Source organism: Tiliqua scincoides, chromosome 9 (genome assembly GCF_035046505.1).
Source record: "Tiliqua scincoides isolate rTilSci1 chromosome 9, rTilSci1.hap2, whole genome shotgun sequence".
Lineage (NCBI taxonomy): Eukaryota > Metazoa > Chordata > Lepidosauria > Squamata > Scincidae > Tiliqua > Tiliqua scincoides.
In genome coordinates, this window is record NC_089829.1 from 589,446 (window position 1) to 609,075 (window position 19,630).

Here is a 19,630-nt window from a genome sequence, read left to right on the forward strand (position 1 = left end):
ATTCAAGTTTTTCCTCAGTTACTTTATGGAGTAGCTGTTTGGATTGAAGCAGCTAATCAGGAGATAGACAAAGCAATTGCTAATTTTTTGAGAAGAATTCTTGGAGTTCCAAATTTAATTAGGCTGTCCACTATGATTTTGGAATTGGGTATTCATCTCCCCACTACTGTAGCTTGGACTTACACTTTTAAGTTTTGGCTTAAACTCCATCTTAATATCCATTCGAATTCTATTCTCTTAGATCTATTAAAAGACTCTTTTTCATCCAACTGGTTTAAATTCATCGATGCCAAACTACCGTATTTTTCGCTCCATAAGACGCACTTCCCCCCCCCAAAAAAAGTGGGGGGGAAAGTGTGTGCGTCTTATGGAGTGAATACTGCAAAAAAGAGTGCATGTTGGGGACCTTAATGAAGGGGGGATCTTCATGCCAGTTTATGATCCCATTCACCCTAATAAAGGGAGGGATCTTCATGCCATTTTATGATCCCATTCACCCTAATAAAGGGAGGGATCTTCATGCCAGTTTATGATCCCATTCACCCTAAGAAGCGGGGGATCTTCATGCCAGTTTATGCTCACATTCAAAAAATGTCATTCAAAAAAATGTGGCATTAGCAATGCCTTAGATGGAAGTTAAGATAGTATCTTATATGAAGACAGCGAAGAAAGTGATGTCAGTGATTGTGAGCAAATGAGCTTCATAAATTCTGACTCTAGTGATGATGAGTTCTTGGGGTTTCCAGAAAACTAGAGTACTCAAAGTCTCTCCATTTGTTAATGACAGTGATAATGGTTCTTAATGCCACTGTTGACTGCTGTTCACTTTACATGGTTCAAATGTTATTCTGTTATAGTTTATTAAATATTTTATTACACTATTTGGTTCAGAATATTTTTTTTCCTGTTTTCCTCCTCTAAAAAAATAGGTGCGTCTTATGGTCAGGTGCGTCTTATGGAGCGAAAAATACAGTATCTTCTTTAGGTCTTTCTCCTGAACTCTTAGCTGATTTGGACCTTCAAAAAGCGCATCATCTCATTAAACTTAAACTTTGGGAGCAAGAATACGCAACTTTACTGTCTAGCTTAAATCCGACCTGCTCGCCTCTCTTTTTTGGTTTGTCTCCTTCTCTGGGCCGTCCTGTGAACTATTTTACCCAACTTACCAACCCTAGTAAAAGACAGGCCTTTATGCTGGCAAGACTGAATATCTTTCCATCAGCATTACATCAAGGGAGATTCTCTAAAACTCCTTGTCCAAATAGATTATGTCTATTTTGTTCAGTTGAACCAGATACTCTGGATCATATCTTTCTTCGGTGCACTGCTCATCACAACCTCAGGTCCCACTTACTTGATTCTTTTCTTTCTTCTCTTCCTGTTTCCCTTGTTGATCCTTTCCCAATTCTTCTCAGTGAGTATTCCCCTCCTATTACCAATCTGGTGGCGGAATTGTTAGTGGTAGTCTCTAAGGCCAAAGTTTGAAGTTAACATTCCCAAAGCTGTTCTATTTTATTATGTTATTTATTCTCTGTAAACTTTTAATATGCCAATAAAGGTACTGAAGTGTCAATTGTCAAAAACCCGATGATGTGCCTTGACAGTGTTGGTGCTTTCTCAGTGTGCTAAAAAGGGTTGAAAATCACTGTTTGTACTTATTTCTTTTAAAGTATTATAAATAAGCAGGGCTTTTTTTCTAATGGAATGCGGGGGGACGGAGTTCCGGCACCTTTTTGCAGGGGCCCCTCCCCTTCGGAGGCATTCCAGGAGGGGGGGAGCAAAACAGAGGCATTTGCTGGGTGGGTGCTGGGGGGTGCATGGTGGGCGGGCGCCTGGCCACACAATGACCCCCTCCTGCCCCCATCCCCAAGCTCTCGCCTGAGCCCAGCCTGCCTCCCATCCCCCCGCGTTCTGTGTCCCCGCGCAGCTTCCAAGCCGGTGGAGGGCGCGGGGGACACACGCCGAGGAGGAGGACAGCCAGCCAGCCAGCCAGCCAGGGGGATGGGCTGCGGCACCCACGGAACGCCCAGGTACTGGCTTGGCGGCGGCGGCGGTGGAGGAGGAGGGGAAGGAAGCTGGCTGGTGCAGCCCCTGTGCCAATCTGCAGCATGAGCCTAGGCATGTCTACTCAGAAGTAAGTTCCATTGTGTTCAATGGGGCTTACTCCTGGGAAAGTGTCATAGCCTTGCAGCCTGAGTAGACAGGCAGAGGAAGGGCTCTGAGGCTGCAGTCCTCTCCACACTTTCCTGGGAGGAAGCCCCACTGCCTCTACTGGGATTGACTTCTGAGGAGACAGCCATAGGCTTTGGCTCTGAGGCTGCAGTCCTGTCCACACCTTCCTGGGAGGAAGCCCCATTGACTCTAATGGGACTGACTTCTGAGTAGACAGGCACAGGATTGGGCCCTGAGGCTGCCATTCTATCCACAGTGAGCCCCATTCACTAAAGGGGACTTCTGAGTAGACATGCATAGGATTGGGCTCTTAGGCTGCAATCCTAGGCACTTTCCTGGGAGTAAGCTCCATTGACTAGAACGAGACTTACTTCAGAGTAGACATACCTAGGATTGGGCTCTTAATCCTGGCAGAGAGATATATCTTCACCTGTTTTCACATGCTAAGGGCAGGTGAAAAGGGATTCTACGTGTGTACAACGTGCTGTCCAGCCTTGCCAGAGATCCTCCTCATCCTTCCCCCACAAGCATGCCCTCCGCCAGCCAGCATTTGCAGCTCCTCTCCAGCAATGCACCGCAGCTGCTCAGGGCAGCAGAGAACATACAATTGCATGCCAAGCACCTTCCCAAAGACACAGAGTATTCTGATACCTGAATTGAACCGTATTTAATCGCTTGTTTGCAAACGTAGCTGTTTCTATGTGCACCTAAGGACCCCTCTCGTGTAAGAATTCCTTTTTTGTTCTTACTCCCACAGTTGCTTAGAGTAATTTTACTACATGGAACTCATGTAAGCCATTTTTCGGAATCCATTCACTGCTTCCTCTCCTCGAAGTAGTGCCACACTACATACTACACGCTACAAGTGCACCTGTACAGTATTTTTCCCCATGTGTAGAAAAAGTAGCTAGGAGGAAGGGGATGTGGAGATTGACAGCCCAATCCTATACGTGTCTACTCAGAAGTAAGTTCATCTTTAGGGGGAAGCACATAAAAAATATTTTATTTCGCCAATAAAAAATGGTCTAAAAATAAATAAATAAATAAATAAATAAATAAATAATAAAAAGATTAACAAGTTGTGAGTTCCTGCACCTTTTATTTTACAAAAAAAGCACTGTAAATAAGTACAAACATTTTTCAAAATATATATACACAGATTAGCCCTCATCACCCACAAGTTTGTGAACTGCAGATTTGACTCAACGTGGAACACAAGTCTGCTTTGGAGGGCCTCTGAGGACCGGAGGTCACATCCAGGAGGTCTTCTGAGGCGGGGGAGGCCTCTCATGGCTCGTCAGAAACTTTTGAAAGGCACTTCTGGTTTTTCACCAAGCCAAAAGACCCTTTCAGAAGGCTCCAGCAGGCCTTCTGAAGTGCAGGAAGTTGAGTGCAGCTTCCCCAGAACACCCAGAAGGTACTTCTGATTGCATCCAGAGGTCCTGATGAGGCCCAACTGTGAATTTCATTATCTGCTGATTTCTGTATGGGGGGGGGGGTCCAGGAATGGATCCCCTGGGGATACTGAGGTCCCCAGTGGTGAAGACCAGATTGTGAGGAGCTCCAGAAGGATCTCTCCAAACCGGGAGACTGGGCAGCAAAATGGCAGATGCGCTTCAGTGTATATAAGTGTAAAGTCATGCACATTGGGGCAGAAAATCAAAACTTCACATATAGGCTGATGGGTTCTGAGCTGTCTGAGACAGATCAGGAGAGAAATCTTGGGGTGGTGGTGGACAGCTCAATGAAAGTGTTGACCCAATGAGTGGCAGCAATGAAGCGGGCTAATTCCATGCTTGGGATCATTAGGAAAGGCATTGAGAATAAGATAGCTAATATTGTAATGCCATTGTATAAATCGATGGTCAGGCCACACCTGGAGTATTGCTTCCAGTTCTGGTCACTACATCTCAAAAAGGACATAGTGGAGATGGAAAAGGTGCAAAAGAGAGCAAGCAAAATGATTACTGGGCTGGGGCACCTTCCCTATGTGGAAAGGCTACATTGTTTGGGTCTCTTTAGTCTAGAAAAGAGGTGCCTGAGGGGGGACATGATTGAGATATACATAATCTTGCAGGGGATGGACAGAGTGGCTAGAGAGACGTTCTTTTCCCTCTCACATAACACCAGAACCAGGGGACATCCACAAAAGTTGGAGAGTTAGGACAGACAGAAGAAAATATTTCTTTACCCAGTGCGTAATTAGTTTGTGGAACTCTTTGCCACAAGAAGTAGTTATGGCATCTTGCCTGGATGCCTTTAAGAGGGCATTGGACAGAATTCTGGAGGAAAAGTTCATTACGGGTTACAAGTCATAGTAGGTATGTGCAAGCTCTTGGTTTTAGAGGCAGGCTGCCTCTGATTGCCAGATGCAGGGGAGGGCACCGGGACGCAGGTTACGTCTGTTGTCTTGTGTGCTCCGAGGCATTTGGTGGGCCACTGTGAGATGCAGGAAGCTGGACTAGATGGGCCTTTGGCCTGATCCAGTGGAGCTCTTCTTATGTTCTTAAGGTACTAGAAAGAACCAAGTCACTTGATGAGGAGTTGGTAAATTAATAAAACTGACATGGATAGCTCTGTATGTTCAGCATTGACACAGTTGACATTGACAGCACATTGACATTGTGCTGTGAGGACAAAAGGAGGAGACATTTACCCCTCCTGAGCAATTTGCAGGAGACAGACCAGAGAAGGAACTGCACTTTGTACTGTCCTTGTAAGGAGGGCAGTATAAAAATATGAAAAATGACAGAATGGTATGGATGAAGATGCTGCAGGCTGGAGGGGTGATTGTCAGAATATCTAACAGTGCATGCCTATGCATGTCTACGCAGAAGTAAACACGTTGAGTTCAATGACTTACTCACATGTAGCTGCATATAGAATTGCAGCCAATGTACTGTCTTGTTTCTCCCTTTCTTAATTTGTTGTACAATAAACTGCATGGTATATTTCAAGCATGTCTGCTTTTGTCAGTATTGATTTTATTTTAAACACATGATAACAATATGCTGAGCTCACAATATAGAAATATCCCAAGATGCCCAGTTCACCCATAAGGCTCTTCTCTGACCAAAAGCCAGCATCTAAAATTCCTCTTAGAGAACAGGCTAACTGTGGTATAGATTCACAAGGGTAAACAGAAAGTCATAAACAAGAGCCATAAACTAACAAAAGGGATGCATAGAGTACCAGATCCTTTGTAATGGATATCTCTGTAAACAAATTGCTGATGCATATCGAATTGCCCTCCTGAACATCCTGAGGATCAAGATGTTGATCTGATAACCAAGCCAAATGTTGTTTGTGGGACTGTTGGTCTGTTATTTTTCCCATGCTTGCTATGGATGTGTTTTGTTCTCTTTGTGTGCTCTTTTGTCCCCCCTCCCCTACCTAGTCTACCCTATAAAACCAGCATCATTGTAATTGTTCAGGGTCTCTCCACGTGTGTGTGTGTGTTTGTGGAGGGTCCCGTTTGCAAACGAGAGTAACGTAAGAAGTCCTTTGAATTCTCCTGTCGCCTGTTTGATTGCCTCTCCAAAATCCAAAGAATCGTGTGTGTGTTCATTTGGGAACACACAGATCAAGATATTGGACCAAGATAAACTGTCCTGTGTTTCTGATGAGTGAATACAACAGCACTAAGTCAAAATGTTTATGGGGGGAACAGCAAATTCAGTACCCATGTCACTTAATCTTTTGCAAAACACAAGGTGACCCTGAAAGGACAAAAAAAGTACTGTACTAGAAAATGAGACAGGAGGATGGGATGGGTGCTTGTGACTGGATCTCTGGGACACTTGTGACAAGAGGAGAAGCATGGTGGTCATCTCCAGAGATGTGATGTCAAGTTTAAGATGATGCTCAACTTGGACTTTTTATTTTTCAAGTGAAAGAAAAAGGTGCACCGGGTGGGGGGGGGAGGGTGTGTTTTTCTAGTACAAGCAATTCAAAATGGCCAGGTCCAATTGGATGTTCTTCTTCCTGCTGAGTGAAAGAAGTCCCGTGCCCTGGAATGCCAGCACACCTTCAAATTCTAGAATGGTAACCTTTGGCGCTTTGACATTCTGTTGCGAGGAGGTGGGAAAATAGAGGCTTCCTTTGTGTGTTCCTCGTGGCTGAAAACACAGAATATGCAAAGAGAGGAGTCAAGCTTTGGAGGCTGGGTAGTGCTTCAAATTCCTGACAATTTGGGGAGGGTGAGCAGGTGTGCCGGGCTGAGTTCGTGAGTGGGGGTCCAGGCAGAAGGGCAGGGCAGATGCTTTGTAGCCAAGTCACCATTTCTGCTTGCCAGAAAACACTTGTCCTTCCCCTCCAGTGCAATCCTAGGTGTGTCAGCTCAGACATTCAGCAAGTCTTGTTCTTTGGTGGGAGATACTCGAGGTAAGAGTACACAGCTGTGCAAAGGTTTGTTTGGATCAGCAACCAGTTTCCAAACAGATACCTTTGCGAAGACCACAAGGAAATGTTGAAGGCAAAGAGTGCTCCAGCATTTGGTGGCTGAAGGCAGACTGCCTTGGAAGACGGAGGTTTCACAGGAATACAAGTGCACTAAAACTGCTCTGCTGGATCAGGTCAAGGGCCACCCATCTCAGCCAGCATCCTGTTTCCCCACAGTAGCCCTCCAGCTGCCTCTGGGAAGTCCTTCTGCTGTTGCTCTCTGCCTGGGAGGAAATTCCATTGAACACAGTTTCTGAGATGAAACACATAGGACTGGGCTGTTGGCCTCTCTGTACAATGTTGGAGATTTGGAGCTGGGTGGTGGTGAAACGAGGCTCTTGCTCAGGGCTGGCCTGAGATTGCTTGATGTAGGATATCAAATGCTGGCCCCACAATGTGCTAGGTTCTCCTCCTCCCACTGTCCATTCCTGAGATCAGCACTCTCTTCTCTTCCATATTCCTCCTTTCTCTCTGTCCTTCCTCTTTCTTTTCCAATCCAGGGACTGAGGAGGAGCAGTGGAGTTAAGTAGACAGAGATGAACACCCTCCACCAATCTGCTGCCTGAGGCAATTGCCACAGTTGGCCTCATGGGTGCCCTGGCCCTATTTCTGTTGTTGTGTTGGATACTGAAAGTGTCACTAAATGCAGCTGAAGGGCATGTTTTTCTCTCCAGCTCCAAACTGGGGCATAGGTCAGGTTCCATCCATCACCATTGCTAGGGGGCACTAGAACACTCAGTGTGCCAGGGAGTGAGTGGAACCATGAAAGCCTGTGCAGCATGATGTCACAATGAGGACTCTGCCCCACCCTGCAGGGGGGCAAGTTCTGGTTTGAACTGGCTGCCGAAAACTTCCACAACTTGTGAGCGCCCACCAGCTCTGGGTTCCTTTCTCAAACATTCATCTCTGTACCTTCCAGTACAGAATATATTTAGTAAGGATATTTAGATGCTATTTTTCAACAAGAAAATTCACAAAGTGGTTTACAGAGAAAATCAAATAAATGAATGGCTTCTTGTCCCAACAGGGCTCATGATTCAGGCTTCTATGGGGCTTTTTGCTTTCCCAAAGCAACCCACAGTTCGACGTTTTCTGAACTTTCAAATCTGTGTGCCTTATCTTGAGGTTGTCCTTTCAATGACGCTAGAAGGCAGGTGGGAAAGGCAGGCTGCCCTGGTCTGGAACCCACATCCTCATCCCTGCTTTCCCTTTTTTTCAGGCCCCACCTGAAGGCCCAGTCCTTGGAGAAAAGCACTCCCTGATCCTGGATCATCTTTGCTTCTGCTTCCACTGCTGGTGCCCCCCGAATCCTGAAAACTTTCGTAGATAAGATGTATAGCTATACCTCTTTTTCACCGCAGGAGGGCAGAAGACAGCCCTTTAGAGAGCAAACAAGAGGCAAACTTGGGAACCAGCTGCAGCCAGCCAGGGGGACTATGTTTGGAACAGAAATCACTAAAGGGGTGGGGTGGTTTATATGGATTTTAGGAGCTGAAAATGGAGGCATAGGATGCCCAGGGGCTGTTGCTCTGGACACTGGCAGAGGGTAAAGGGAAGGTTGGATTAAGCAAGGGCTCTTATTCTGTCCAACCACAAATTATGCAGCCCAGGATTTCCTTTGCATGTACCTGACAGTTAAACATTGTGTGGTTCTGCTGGCCACTGGTTGATGATATTCCACAGAGTAAGTGCATGGAGATTTTGTTCATCTCCATGAAGCTCCAGGGGGGTTGGGTGTCACCAATCTACAGACGCCCCCCTCCGGTTCCATCTCTGTTTCTTCAACCAAGGAGGCTGTGGAAGTCCTGAGTCTAGTGCTGGGTTGCATAAGGGTAAATGAACTGAAATCCAAACAAGGAAGAGGTGCTGTTAGAGCACGGGTGCCCAAACCCCGGCCCAGGGGCCACTTGCAGCCCTCGGGGACTCCCAATCCGGCCACAGGGAGCCCCCAGTCTCCAATGAGCCTCAGGCCCACTGGAGACTTGCTGGAGCCTGCACTGGCCTGACATGACTGCTCTCAGCATGAGGTCAACTGTTCTACCTCTCATCTCATGTAAGCTGTGGGATGAGAGCTCCCTCCACCGCTTGCTGTTTCATGTCTGCGATGCTGCAGCAAAGGCCAGCCTTGCTTTGTGCAGGGCCTTTTATAGGCCCTGAGCCACTGCAAGACCTTCTTGTTCTGTCTCTAATGTATTCATTTATGTAAATGTATTCAAATTTGAAATGTAAGTTAATTCTTTTTCCCCGTCCGACACAGTGTCATGAGCTGACACTGGTGGCCTCCTGCCCCAAAGCCTGGACACCCCTGTCTGAGTTTGTGGAGCAGGGGGTGGAATGGCGCCCGTTCTGGACGGGGCTGCTCCCATAAGAACAGCCCCACTGGATCAGGCCATAGGCCCATCTAGTCCAGCTTCCTGTATCTCACAGCGGCCCACCACCTGCACTGCAGGGCTGTGCAGTCTGGGTGCTCCTGGAGGCCGTGCGGGCGCCTTTGTGCAGCCTGGGCTCGCGTGCCGTGTCTGAGGATCAGCCAGGCTGGCGACATCAGGACTGGACTCCTGCCTGGGCCGCCCAGGGAGACTGTTCGAGGCCTGCGACTGGTGCGAATGGAGCCACCAGGCTGTTGACCAGGGTGGGGCGCAGCTGGGGGGGCCCAGCCTGGCGGGGAGCCTCAGCGCAGGCGGAGGGAACGGCTCGCGCACCTGCTGAGGCTCTCCGCCAGGTTCAGCGCCCCCCCAGCTACGCCACCGGAACAGGGCTTGGTGCGTTTCTGGCCCAGCCTGCTGCTGCTGACGACCTCCGAGCCCCTCAATGCTTTCAGGGCAGCCCCTCCCCCTGGAGCCTGGGTGAGCAGAGGAGAAGCCAGGGCTCCTTATGCAAATGAGGAGGCGTGGCCACAGAGGGCCACGGCTCAGAAAGAAACTAGCTGACTCACTTTCTGCGCATGCGCCCATCAGAGCGGCCTAGAGGTAGAAGGAGCGGCGCCACCACTCACCACCGGATGTTATTCGACCCCCAATGAGGGTCTGGGTTGGCAAAAGCCGGAGAGTTCGCTGCGCCTTCCCCGCGCTTGTTTCTCGGAGGGCGAGCCAGAACTCTCCGAACTCGGAAGGGCCTCCCACCGGTGTCGCTCTGCCTTTGGCACTCTTTGGTCACGTGGCCTAAGCTTTGCACTGGGCGTCGGGGTGGAAGAGCGCTTCGCCTGGCGACCGGAAGTGCCGCTGTCCCTCAGCCTCTACGGCCGATTTCGCGCATCGAGACCCGGAAGCGTCCTTAGCGACGTCAGAGGGAGACGTCACTTCCGCCCACGACCGGAAGCGCCCCTCAGACCGTCGTTTCCTCGCCTCGGCGACTGAAACGCTCCTGAAGTGACTGGGCAGGCGGCAAGATGGCGGCCTCGGGGGGCGGCGGCGGTGGCGGCACTGGCGAGGGAAGCGGCGGCTCTTCGCCCCCCGCAGCGGCGCCCGCGGAGCGCGTGCCCGGCTGGGAGGTGGCGGTGCGGCCGCTGCTCTCCGCCTCCTACTCGGCCTTCGAGATGCGGGAGCTGCCGCAGCTGCTGGCCTCGGTCATCGAGAGGTGGGCGGGGCCTCGAGGGGGGGCGGGGCTCCCGGGCACTCGGCCCCGCCCCTTGCAAGAGGCAGGGAAGGTCCAGGTGGGACGCGGCCTACGGTGGCGTGGCTGGGGGGCGAGCGGCCCCTCCCTTCGGAGCCATTCCCGGCGGGGGGCAAAACGGAGCCGTACGGGAAGGGAGGGGCCGCTCGCCCCCCAGCTACGCCACCGAGGGCCCTGCAGTGGCCGCTGCCTTTGAGCCCCCAAACGAGTCCTTTTATGCTCTGCTGGTTATTGCGCAGGCAGGACCGTCCTGTCTTCTGCTGTGGAGCAGGGGTGCTGCTGGGGGGCAGGTGCGGCAGAGCCTCCCGCTGTCCACACGAGGAGCGCTTAGTGGGGCTGAGCGCTGCTCTTGAAGAACTAGGCAGGGAGGCTCTGCCCTGCGCACCCCCACCCACCGCGCGTCCCTGCTGTCCACTCAGCCAGGGGCCCAGTCAGTGCAGCCCAGAGAGAAGAGAACAAATGCTCCCTCACCTCTAGGAGGCCTCTGTGGCCTCCCACCGCAGGACGCAGTGTGCCCCCATTGGCACAGCTGCACCGGCACTGGAAGTTTGGGTGGGGCTGGGCCCTGATACTGCACTAAACAGTATGAAACAAATAAATGTTTGATGGTTGCAGCAGTTATTAGTGGGAGTTGCTGTTGCAGGTGCACATTCAATAGTGAGGTGGCAGCAGTTGTGAATGAGGAAATGGCAGTTCTGTAGTCACGCTGCGCTCTGTGGCATCTGTTGCTCTGTGCCCTGGGAAGTGCTTTGGGAGGCGTTAACTGGGAAGCAGCTGTTTTTTAAAGAAATGTTAAATGGTGGTGAACAACAGAAAAGGCAGACTTTCCTCCTGCAGTCTGGCGCTGAGGAACTTGCAAGGTGCAGCAATGGCTACTGCTGGCTTAGATGGGATTGCAGAGGAAACATGTTCACTGCCGCAGAGCCTTGTTCTTCTGCTTAGTTGGGGTCGGGCTGCCGGCAATTGCCCTGAAGTGTGCCAGATGCTGTTCTCGAAAGGGGGGAAGACTGCTGTCCCTCCCTGTGCCTCATGGTCTCGTAAGATGATGGGCAAGCGGAGGTGATGTTTCTCATTCATATAAGTGATACTTTTGATCACCTGGAAATGATTCCCCGTTCACCCCAAGTAGCGTAGCTAGAAACTGTTTTTGAGCCTGAACTGAAACCCCTGTTCACCTGAACAGGGTGATCTGATTGGAGTTAGGGTTACTGTAGGCAGCAACTCCACAGGAGTTGGAAGTTAAGATCATTTACTGGTCAACTATCTGCAATACTTCCAGGGATTGAATCTGTTACCTGCCATGAGCCTCTCACTAGCTTCCCTTTTATATGGGTGGGGATGTTTCTTAGTGGCAGAGCACGTGGAAGATCCCCGGTTTAGTCCCTGGCAGCATCTCCAGTTAGAGCAAGGAAAAAAATCTCTCTCTGAGCTTCTGGAGAGCTGCTGCCAGTCAGTGTAGGCAGTGTGGCAGTAGTCTGACTCATTTGGTTGCAGCTTCGTATGGTGTGTGCATGTACAAAAACTCCAAGCGTTCCTGCCCAGCTTTATCTGAAGATAATGACTTTCAGTTCTGTTTCTTGGACAGATTATCTCCAAATGGATGTTGCTCAGCCACACTGCTGTTGACAACAGGCTGGTTTCCTGCAGAGTAGCTCTTTACGACGTTTGAAACTTGTTGAATCCTGAGCATGTGCTTCCCAGACCTAGCAGAGAGAATGCCCCCCTCTCCCACTTCTCATTTGCCCCAGGCTGTTGGATCTTCCTATGTTGTGCAGCTGGCTGTTTAGAGCCTTGCATTATGTAGAGTTGCACAAAATTTAGCCAGCCCTGTCTGTGCCTTTTGCAGAGAGTGATGAATGCAAATGTTTTCCAGAGTTCTGCTGCATGCTGCGGGATGTTGAAAAAGCAAATGGCATGGACCTTGTTGAGGCAGCAGAGAGGAAAAACAATGGAAAGGTGCTGGGGCCCAATTAGCGGTTTTGCTGGAAGCCTTGACTCTTGTGGGCTTGTGTTTGTGCATACCTCTCTTGAGCTGCTTATTGCCCATTAGCCTATCTGGATCCTGCAGGGGGCCCTTGACTTCTCTGTGAATCTCTGTGACTGCTGGGTTTTGTCTTTCTGTCAGTTTGCAGGAGGCTTCTTGTTAGAGTACCCTGAGAGTTTTGCTGATCAGTGATTGAGTTTCTAAGTCACGCAGAGGGACCTGCAGCCACCTTCTGTGGCCTTGGAGCACTGCTCCCACATCCCAAAGCAATTCTATGTGTTTGATTCAGAGATCAGTCCCACTATGTGCAGTGGGATTGCCTCCCAGATAAGCATGCACAGGATTGCTCCCTCAGTCCTGTGCCTTCATGTAAGTTCAGGAACTGTCCACTGTTCCTGTCACCAGCCTTCATCTGGGGAAGAGGCAGGGTAGGGATTGTCCCTCAAATTCCACAGGGCTGCAGAGGTGCTTGGAATTCTAGCGCAATAGCAAGAAGGATTTTCTGGCCGCTCCCTTAACATCTAAAAGAGAAATATTGAAGCTTGTTTTACAATCCAATCCTAACCTGCACTAGCATAGGCAGGCCAATTGTTTTGCGCCATATCCAGCACAGGTTAGAAGGTGCTGTGTTGCAACTCAGAGTAAGAAGACTTATGTCCCCTTACCCAAGTAATGCCCCAGCCACCCCAATGGGGCTACTCAGATCTGTGCCAGCTAAATTGCTGGTGAAGATCTGACCACCCCGCTGTAATGACGGGCTGCTCAGTAGGGGGGTTAGGATCAGACCCAAGTGCTGGAGGCTGGTCCCACCCCTTTCCTGGGCTCAGTCCACCTGTCGCTTGCCCTCCCCTCACTCTGAAACACTCCAGTTCTACCCTCCCCCTGCCCTTCTGTATGGCTTCAACCCCCATGCTGGCTTCTGCAGGCCGGCACAAGCTTACCTTCCTGGGGTGTGGCACAGAGGCTGGATTTGGCCTCCTTATGGCATGTTTGTGACACTCCTGGGCCAGTGCAAGGGACTTGTGCCAGCCTAATGCCTCCTCTGGATTGTACCTTTAGTGGTATACTTGTGCTGTGTGAAGATGCTCCCTAACCCTCCCCCAGTTTCAAAATGGAGAGGAATCTGGAGTTCCTGCATTGTTCCCGTCAGCGTGATGTGACGCTATGGTGGGTGGAGTTGTGGACTCCTTTTTGTGCTGTCTTGGGGGGCTTTCTCTCATCGTAATAAGTGTTCCTCTGTTACTGAGACCATGCATGGCCCTGGAGAGGAGGGTGTGCCAGCAGCATTCTTTCTCAGAGGTGCATGTCACAGTCATGTACCCTGTGATGGGGTCTAATTCAGCTCAGGGATGTCGCCAACCTCCCTCCCCCTTTTCCAGTTCTTTAGCAGTGCAGTGTTTTCTGTGTGTCTTTTTGTAGTGACTAGAGTTGGTCCCTAAATTGGATAAACTTCCCGGCCATGTCTGGAAGGAATTTGGAAGTGGTGAAATCTTGGGGTTGTGTTTTTCTTCTGGCATGACCTCTGCAGCATCACAGATTGGCAAACAATGCAGGGTGTGTGATGTGCAGGTCATGTGATGTTTTTGGAGAGTGAACCTTGTGTCACATGTGCTTGTCTTGGGAAGACTCAGTAAATGGATATTGTCCCGCTTGGCAGTGGGTTTGTTGACGTTGCGGCGGAGTTTTCTCTAAGCCCTGGGGTGCTTTGGCCAGTCAGGTGCTGGGCCTGGCCTGGCTGAGTTCTCTGGAGCAGTTTGCACTGCAAACCGCTGCTCACGTGTACCTGCTGTTCTCTCTGCTTGGCGTAGGGAAACCAAGTACACATGCGGGCCTGCCTCACTGCAGGTAACTGACATCTCTTGATAGTGGAGGTGTGTTCATGTTCAGGAGGCCACACGTGTGGACTGGCAGTCAAGCCAGAATGAGCATTTGCCAGGAGCCTGCTGTTCCCCTTCAGAGCCATCCAGTGGGTGCTTTCTGGGGAGTAAGTCCCACTGAGCGTTCTGTGGCTTTCTCTTGGGTAAGCGTGCATGGGGTTGCAGCTCTGTCATGCACTGTGTGGTTACCCCTTTGCTCTCTGTCAGAGAGCCAGGACGCTACTGTCACCCACTGTCAGAAGGGACACATCTGGAAGTAAAGAGAGGAGTGGACAGGGCTTCCCCATAGCAGCATTGCACTGGCTAGGAAAAAAAGCTACAGCCCCAGTTGGGTCCGTCCACAGTTCTGCTTGCCAGCTGCGGGTCTCACATTGCCCTCTAGCAAGTGTGATGAAAGGTGCTCCGGGCAGCTCTGTGCGAGACCAGTCGCTTGTCAGAAGGTGACCCTGCATTTTCATGTTTGTTAGGCAGAGCAGGGAGGTAGGGTCCATTTTCTGCATCTCCAGCTGAAAGATTCAGGCAGGGGAGGCTCACAGGAATTCCCCTGGCATGTGGCAGCTGTAGGGGCCTGAAGCTCAGGGCAGTCACTGACTATGCAGTCCTAAGCAGATGTGCACAGAAGTAAGTCCCAGTTCTTCAGGGGAGCTTACTTTGAGGCAAGCGTACGCAGGACTGAACTGTGACATTTCAGCATGGAACGTTGTAGGAATGCCATACAAAATTTGAGGTGTAACTTTGGCATTAAAGGCCTGGAGAGCAGCTGGAACGAAAGAGTTACCCCAAGAGAAGAAAAAACAAGTAATAGCCTGAACAGCTAGTTTGGATGAGTTGATTACTGTAAGACGATGGGAAGACCAGAAAATCTGGTAGTGAAACCGGAGACCAAGATACTGAAATTCCTTGACTTGTTGTATTGATTTACCATTGAAAAGCCAGGACTGTGGTTTCCAAGAGTGCCCAAACACCACAATCTTGGACTTTTCATAGTTTAGCTGGAGGGCGTTGTTGGTAAAATATTCTATGCAGGCGTTAACCAGTCTCCTTAATCCTATTTTAGTTTGGGATATCAGGGCCATGTCATCAGCATACAAAAGAAGAGGGATATCCACTGAACCTAATTTGGGGGAATGCGTGTCAAAGTTTGCTAAATAGGGAGCCAGATCATTAATGAAGAGATTGAACAGGGTGGGAGCAAGAACGCACCCCTGCTTGACCCCCTTGTTGATTGGAATTGGGGCCGAGAGGCCGCCCCTCAGAGATAATTTCACTTGGCATGAGGTGTTTAAATGAAGGGCACAAATTAATATTAATAACCTTTTGTCCACTCCCATCTTCTCAAGTTTATCCCAGAGTCTATCTCTATCTATGAAATCAAAGGCCGACTTTAAATCTAAAAAAGCCACATATAGTCGGGATTTATTTTGGGTCCTTTGTTTAGAGATTAGGTGGGATAGTACCACACACTGATCAATTGCAGACTTATTTGGCCTAATACCCGCTTGCTCTGGGCCTATGATGTTATGGGCCTATGATGTTATGAGAACAAAACGGCTAGTATTGAGAACAAAACGGCTAGTATTATAATGCCGTTGTACAAATCTATGGTAAGGCCACACCTGGAGTATTGTGTCCAGTTCTGGTCGCCGCATCTCAAAAAAGACATAGTGGAAATGGAAAAGGTGCAAAAGAGAGCGACTAAGATGATTACGGGGCTGGGGCACCTTCCTTATGAGGAAAGGCTACGGCGTTTGGGCCTCTTCAGCCTAGAAAAGAGACGCTTGAGGGGGACATGATTGAGACATACAAAATTATGCAGGGAATGGACAGAGTGGATAGGGAGATGCTCTTTACACTCTCACATAATACCAGAACCAGGGGACATCCACTAAAATTGAGTGTTGGGCGGGTTAGGACAGACAAAAGAAAATACTTCTTTACTCAGCGTGTGGTCAGTCTGTGGAACTCCTTGCCACAGGATGTGGTGCTGGCGTCTAGCCTAGACGCCTTTAAAAGGGGATTGGACAAGTTTCTGAAGGAAAAATCCATTATGGGGTACAAGCCATGATGTGTATGCGCAACCTCCTGATTTTAGGAATGGGTTAAGTCAGAATGCCAGATGTAGGGGAGGGCACCAGGATGAGGTCTCTTGTATCTGGTGTGCTCCCTGGGGCATTTGGTGGGCCGCTGTGAGATACAGGAAGCTGGACTAGATGGGCCTATGGCCTGATCCAGTGGGGCTGTTCTTATGTTCTTATGTTCTTATGTTCTAACTGACTGCTTTGTGATTCTTTTTTCTTTGCAGTGAGTCAGAAATATTGCACCATGATAAGCAATATGAGCCTTTCTACTCGTCTTTTGTTGCGCTTTCAACACACTACATCACCACAGTGTGTGGGCTGGGTGAGTGCTGTGCTTTTGTGATCCAGGCTGCCATTCTGCTGATGGTTCTCAACAGAAGGGGCTCTTCCTAACGGAGTCTTGGTGGCTTCTGGTCCTGAATACAGGAGATGGACAGGGGGAATGGAGGCTTTTGGACCAGGAATGAACAGGGGAGGCAGCAGCAAAAACCAAAGTTTCTTTGCTGAGAGATGAAGAGGAGAGTAGAGAGGGGAGGGGGAAAACTGAATTGCAAGGGAAAGAGAATCATGAGTGAAGGAAGGCAACTTACGTAGTGGGGATAAAGACAGAAAGGAGCTGAGGAGGTGCTAAGACATTCCGCCGGGCATCTGTTTGATGGACGTGTCCTTCTTCCAGTACCTCGAAATCAGCTGCAGTCGGTGGCAGCAGCCTGCAAGGTGCTGATTGAATTCTCCCTGCTGCGACTTGAGAACCCCGATGAGGCTTGTGCTGTTTCACAGGTGAGAAGGGAGACATGTCTCATATCCTGCAAGCTGCTGGTGGCGAGGAAGCTTGTGGAATGGCTTGAGGGCAGAATGCCCAGCTTTGGATGCTGGAGGTTCTGGGTTCGCAGGCTGGATAGACTCAGGCCCTCCTAACCTCCCCTCAGCACAGTATTGCCCCTGCTGCCCAGCAGTGGCTCTCCAGGTTTTCAGCCCTATCTGCAGATGCCACAAGGGCTTGAACCTGGACCCTTCTGCATGAGAATCTGGGCTGTGGCCTCTCTCCACCCCAGTCCCTGGTATTAAGTCCCTGGAGCTTGGGCAGCAGGGCTGGGAAAGGTCTTTGCCCAGGAAGCTGCTTCCGGTTGGAGCAGGTTGTTCTGGGTTAGGTGGACTATAGCCCTACTCCATATGAGGTAGGCTCTTATGGGCAGGGCCGTGGCTGTATAGTAGAGCACATGCTGAACACACAGCCCAGGCTATGCAGAAAAGTCCACATCTTGCCTCTTCTCCTCCACAGAAACACTTGATCCTGCTGATTAAGGGCCTCTGCACTGGCTGCAGCCGCCTGGACAGGACTGAAATTATCACCTTTACAGCGATGATGAAATCGGCCAAACTGCCCCAGACCGTGAGGACCCTCTCTGATGGTAAGCGCTGAATGTCGCCTGGTGCTCACTGCACACTTCCCTGCTGTTGTGTGTTGCTGGTCAGGTGTGCTTCCCCCTCCCGGTTGCAGGGTGCTGACTTGTGTGCTTTTTGCCTTCCTTGTCCAGTGGAGGATCAGAAAGAGCTGGGTTCTCCAGTCAGCCCGGAGCTGCGGCAGAAAGAAGTGCAGATGAACTTCCTGAACCAATTGACATCAGTCTTCAACCCTAGAGTGGCCACATCCTCGTCAGTCTCGCCACAGACCCAGGTGCGCAAGTATGCAAGTTTTGGGCTTTCTGTGCCTGGTGAAATAGATGGGCAACCGCACATATTATTAAGGCATCAGGCGAAAATAGTGAAAGGACTGAGTGGTGGTGGTTTGACAACAGTCTGCAATTCAGAGTTCAAAATCAAAATGGATTTGCAAGTTCGTGTTGCTTTGGGTTTCATGTCATGCCTGAATTGACAGACCCTAGGCAGAGAAGTGCACCCACCTCTGGAATGTTCTGCACAATTGGCTCTGTTGTGAGTAGACTCTGTGTGGTGTAGTGGCTGAGGGTGTTGGACCAGACCAAGGAGAACTGAATTAGAATCCGTGTTCAGCTGTGGAAGCTTACTGGGTATCCTGCTGGATCTCCGCTGAGCCCTACCTAACAGGGTTGTTTTTGTATGTCATCTTGAGTTCTCTGGAAGAATGGTGGGATATCTAAGTATTTAATTCTTTTTTAGGGGGAAGGCGAAAGTGATGACCAGACATCCACAGACCAGGCCTCTGTGGCCAAGACCAAGAGCATTTTCATTGCTCAGAATGTGGCCAGCCTACAAGAGCTTGGTAGGAAGGAGAGCATCCTCGGCGGCAACTCTTCCTGTCCCATTCAAAGGGAGTGGTGGGGGTAGTGGGGTCTTCCTGGTCATTGACCTTTTGGTTTAAGAATTTGTTCCCTTCCCATCTGCCACTGTGCACTACTGCTGTAAGGCAGTGGGGGTGGGGGATAGTTTCTGCCTTCATGCCCTGCTTCTGAGCTTCCTGGCAGCATCTGGCTGGCTACTGTGGGGAGCAGGATACTGGACCTTTGGTATCATCCAGCGGGGCTCTCCTGCTGTTCTTAGGTGGGTCTACCAGTCAGCATTAACTGGGAGATGTAGATGGAACCTCCATGTTTGAAGGCAGTCTGTCTTGAATATCTGCAGGGGAGGTTTGCTGCCTTCTGCACCTGCGTGAACTTCCCTCAGGCATCTGGGCGGCTCACTGAAGCTGATGAATCCTTGGGCTGGTCCAGCAGGGCTGCTCAGACTTGACACTTTCGTCGTTCTCCCGTCCTTGTATCCTACAGGTGGCTCTGAAAAGCTGCTGCGGGTCTGCCTGAACCTCCCTTACTTCCTCCGCTACATAAACCGCTTCCAAGATGCTGTGTCTGCCAACTCCTTTTTCATCATGCCAGCCACAGTTGCGGATGCCACTGCAGTCCGTAACGGGTGAGAGAACTTGCATTTCCCTTTGCCCCAGCATCACCCAGTTTGGACTGGGTTTTGCCAGAAAGTCCTCGCTAGCCCACCCCTGTTCTCCTTTGGGTCTTTGGCACTGGGAAGCAAAATGACTTCCTGATCATGGGAAGTCACCAACTGACAATGTCTTTTTTGCTTCCTTTGTAGGTTCCATTCGCTGGTGATTGACGTGACCATGGCTTTGGACACACTCTCTCTCCCCGTCCTAGAGCCTCTAACTCCTACAAGGCTGCAGGATGTCACCGTTCTGGCTCTCAGCTGTCTCTACGCAGGTGCGTGCTCCTCTGACAGTAAAATAGTACTCAAGTGTAGTGGGTAGCTCTTGAATGTATTTGTTTAAAGTTTAGTAGGTTTTTTACAAAGAGAGAACCAGCAAATTCGATATAAGTTTCCCCACACTGATCTAAAGGGAAAGGATGGGGCTCAACCTCATGCTGCAGTGAAGATGCATGTTGAGGAAGAATCTCTCCTGTCCCTTGATGGCAACTCTCTGGCTTGTCCTTTGTGGGAGTAGTTGATGTTGCTAAGGCTCCTTGCTGAGCAGGATGCCT

At 50.0% G+C, this 19,630-nt stretch overlaps 1 protein-coding gene across 1 annotated transcript in view; it reads left to right on the forward strand.

The window, feature by feature from the left end:
* Positions 1-9,948: 9,948 nt before the first annotated feature.
* The window catches only part of UBR4 (ubiquitin protein ligase E3 component n-recognin 4), a 91,420-nt gene continuing 81,738 nt past the window's right edge, over positions 9,949-19,630 (forward strand). Inside the window, exons 1-8 of the mRNA XM_066637807.1 lie at positions 9,949-10,188; positions 16,388-16,485; positions 16,840-16,943; positions 17,446-17,575; positions 17,702-17,841; positions 18,303-18,405; positions 18,908-19,049; positions 19,227-19,351. Of these exons, the coding sequence (XP_066493904.1) occupies positions 10,001-10,188; positions 16,388-16,485; positions 16,840-16,943; positions 17,446-17,575; positions 17,702-17,841; positions 18,303-18,405; positions 18,908-19,049; positions 19,227-19,351 (1,030 nt within the window). The 5' untranslated portion in view covers positions 9,949-10,000. The remainder of the gene's footprint in view (positions 10,189-16,387; positions 16,486-16,839; positions 16,944-17,445; positions 17,576-17,701; positions 17,842-18,302; positions 18,406-18,907; positions 19,050-19,226; positions 19,352-19,630) is intronic.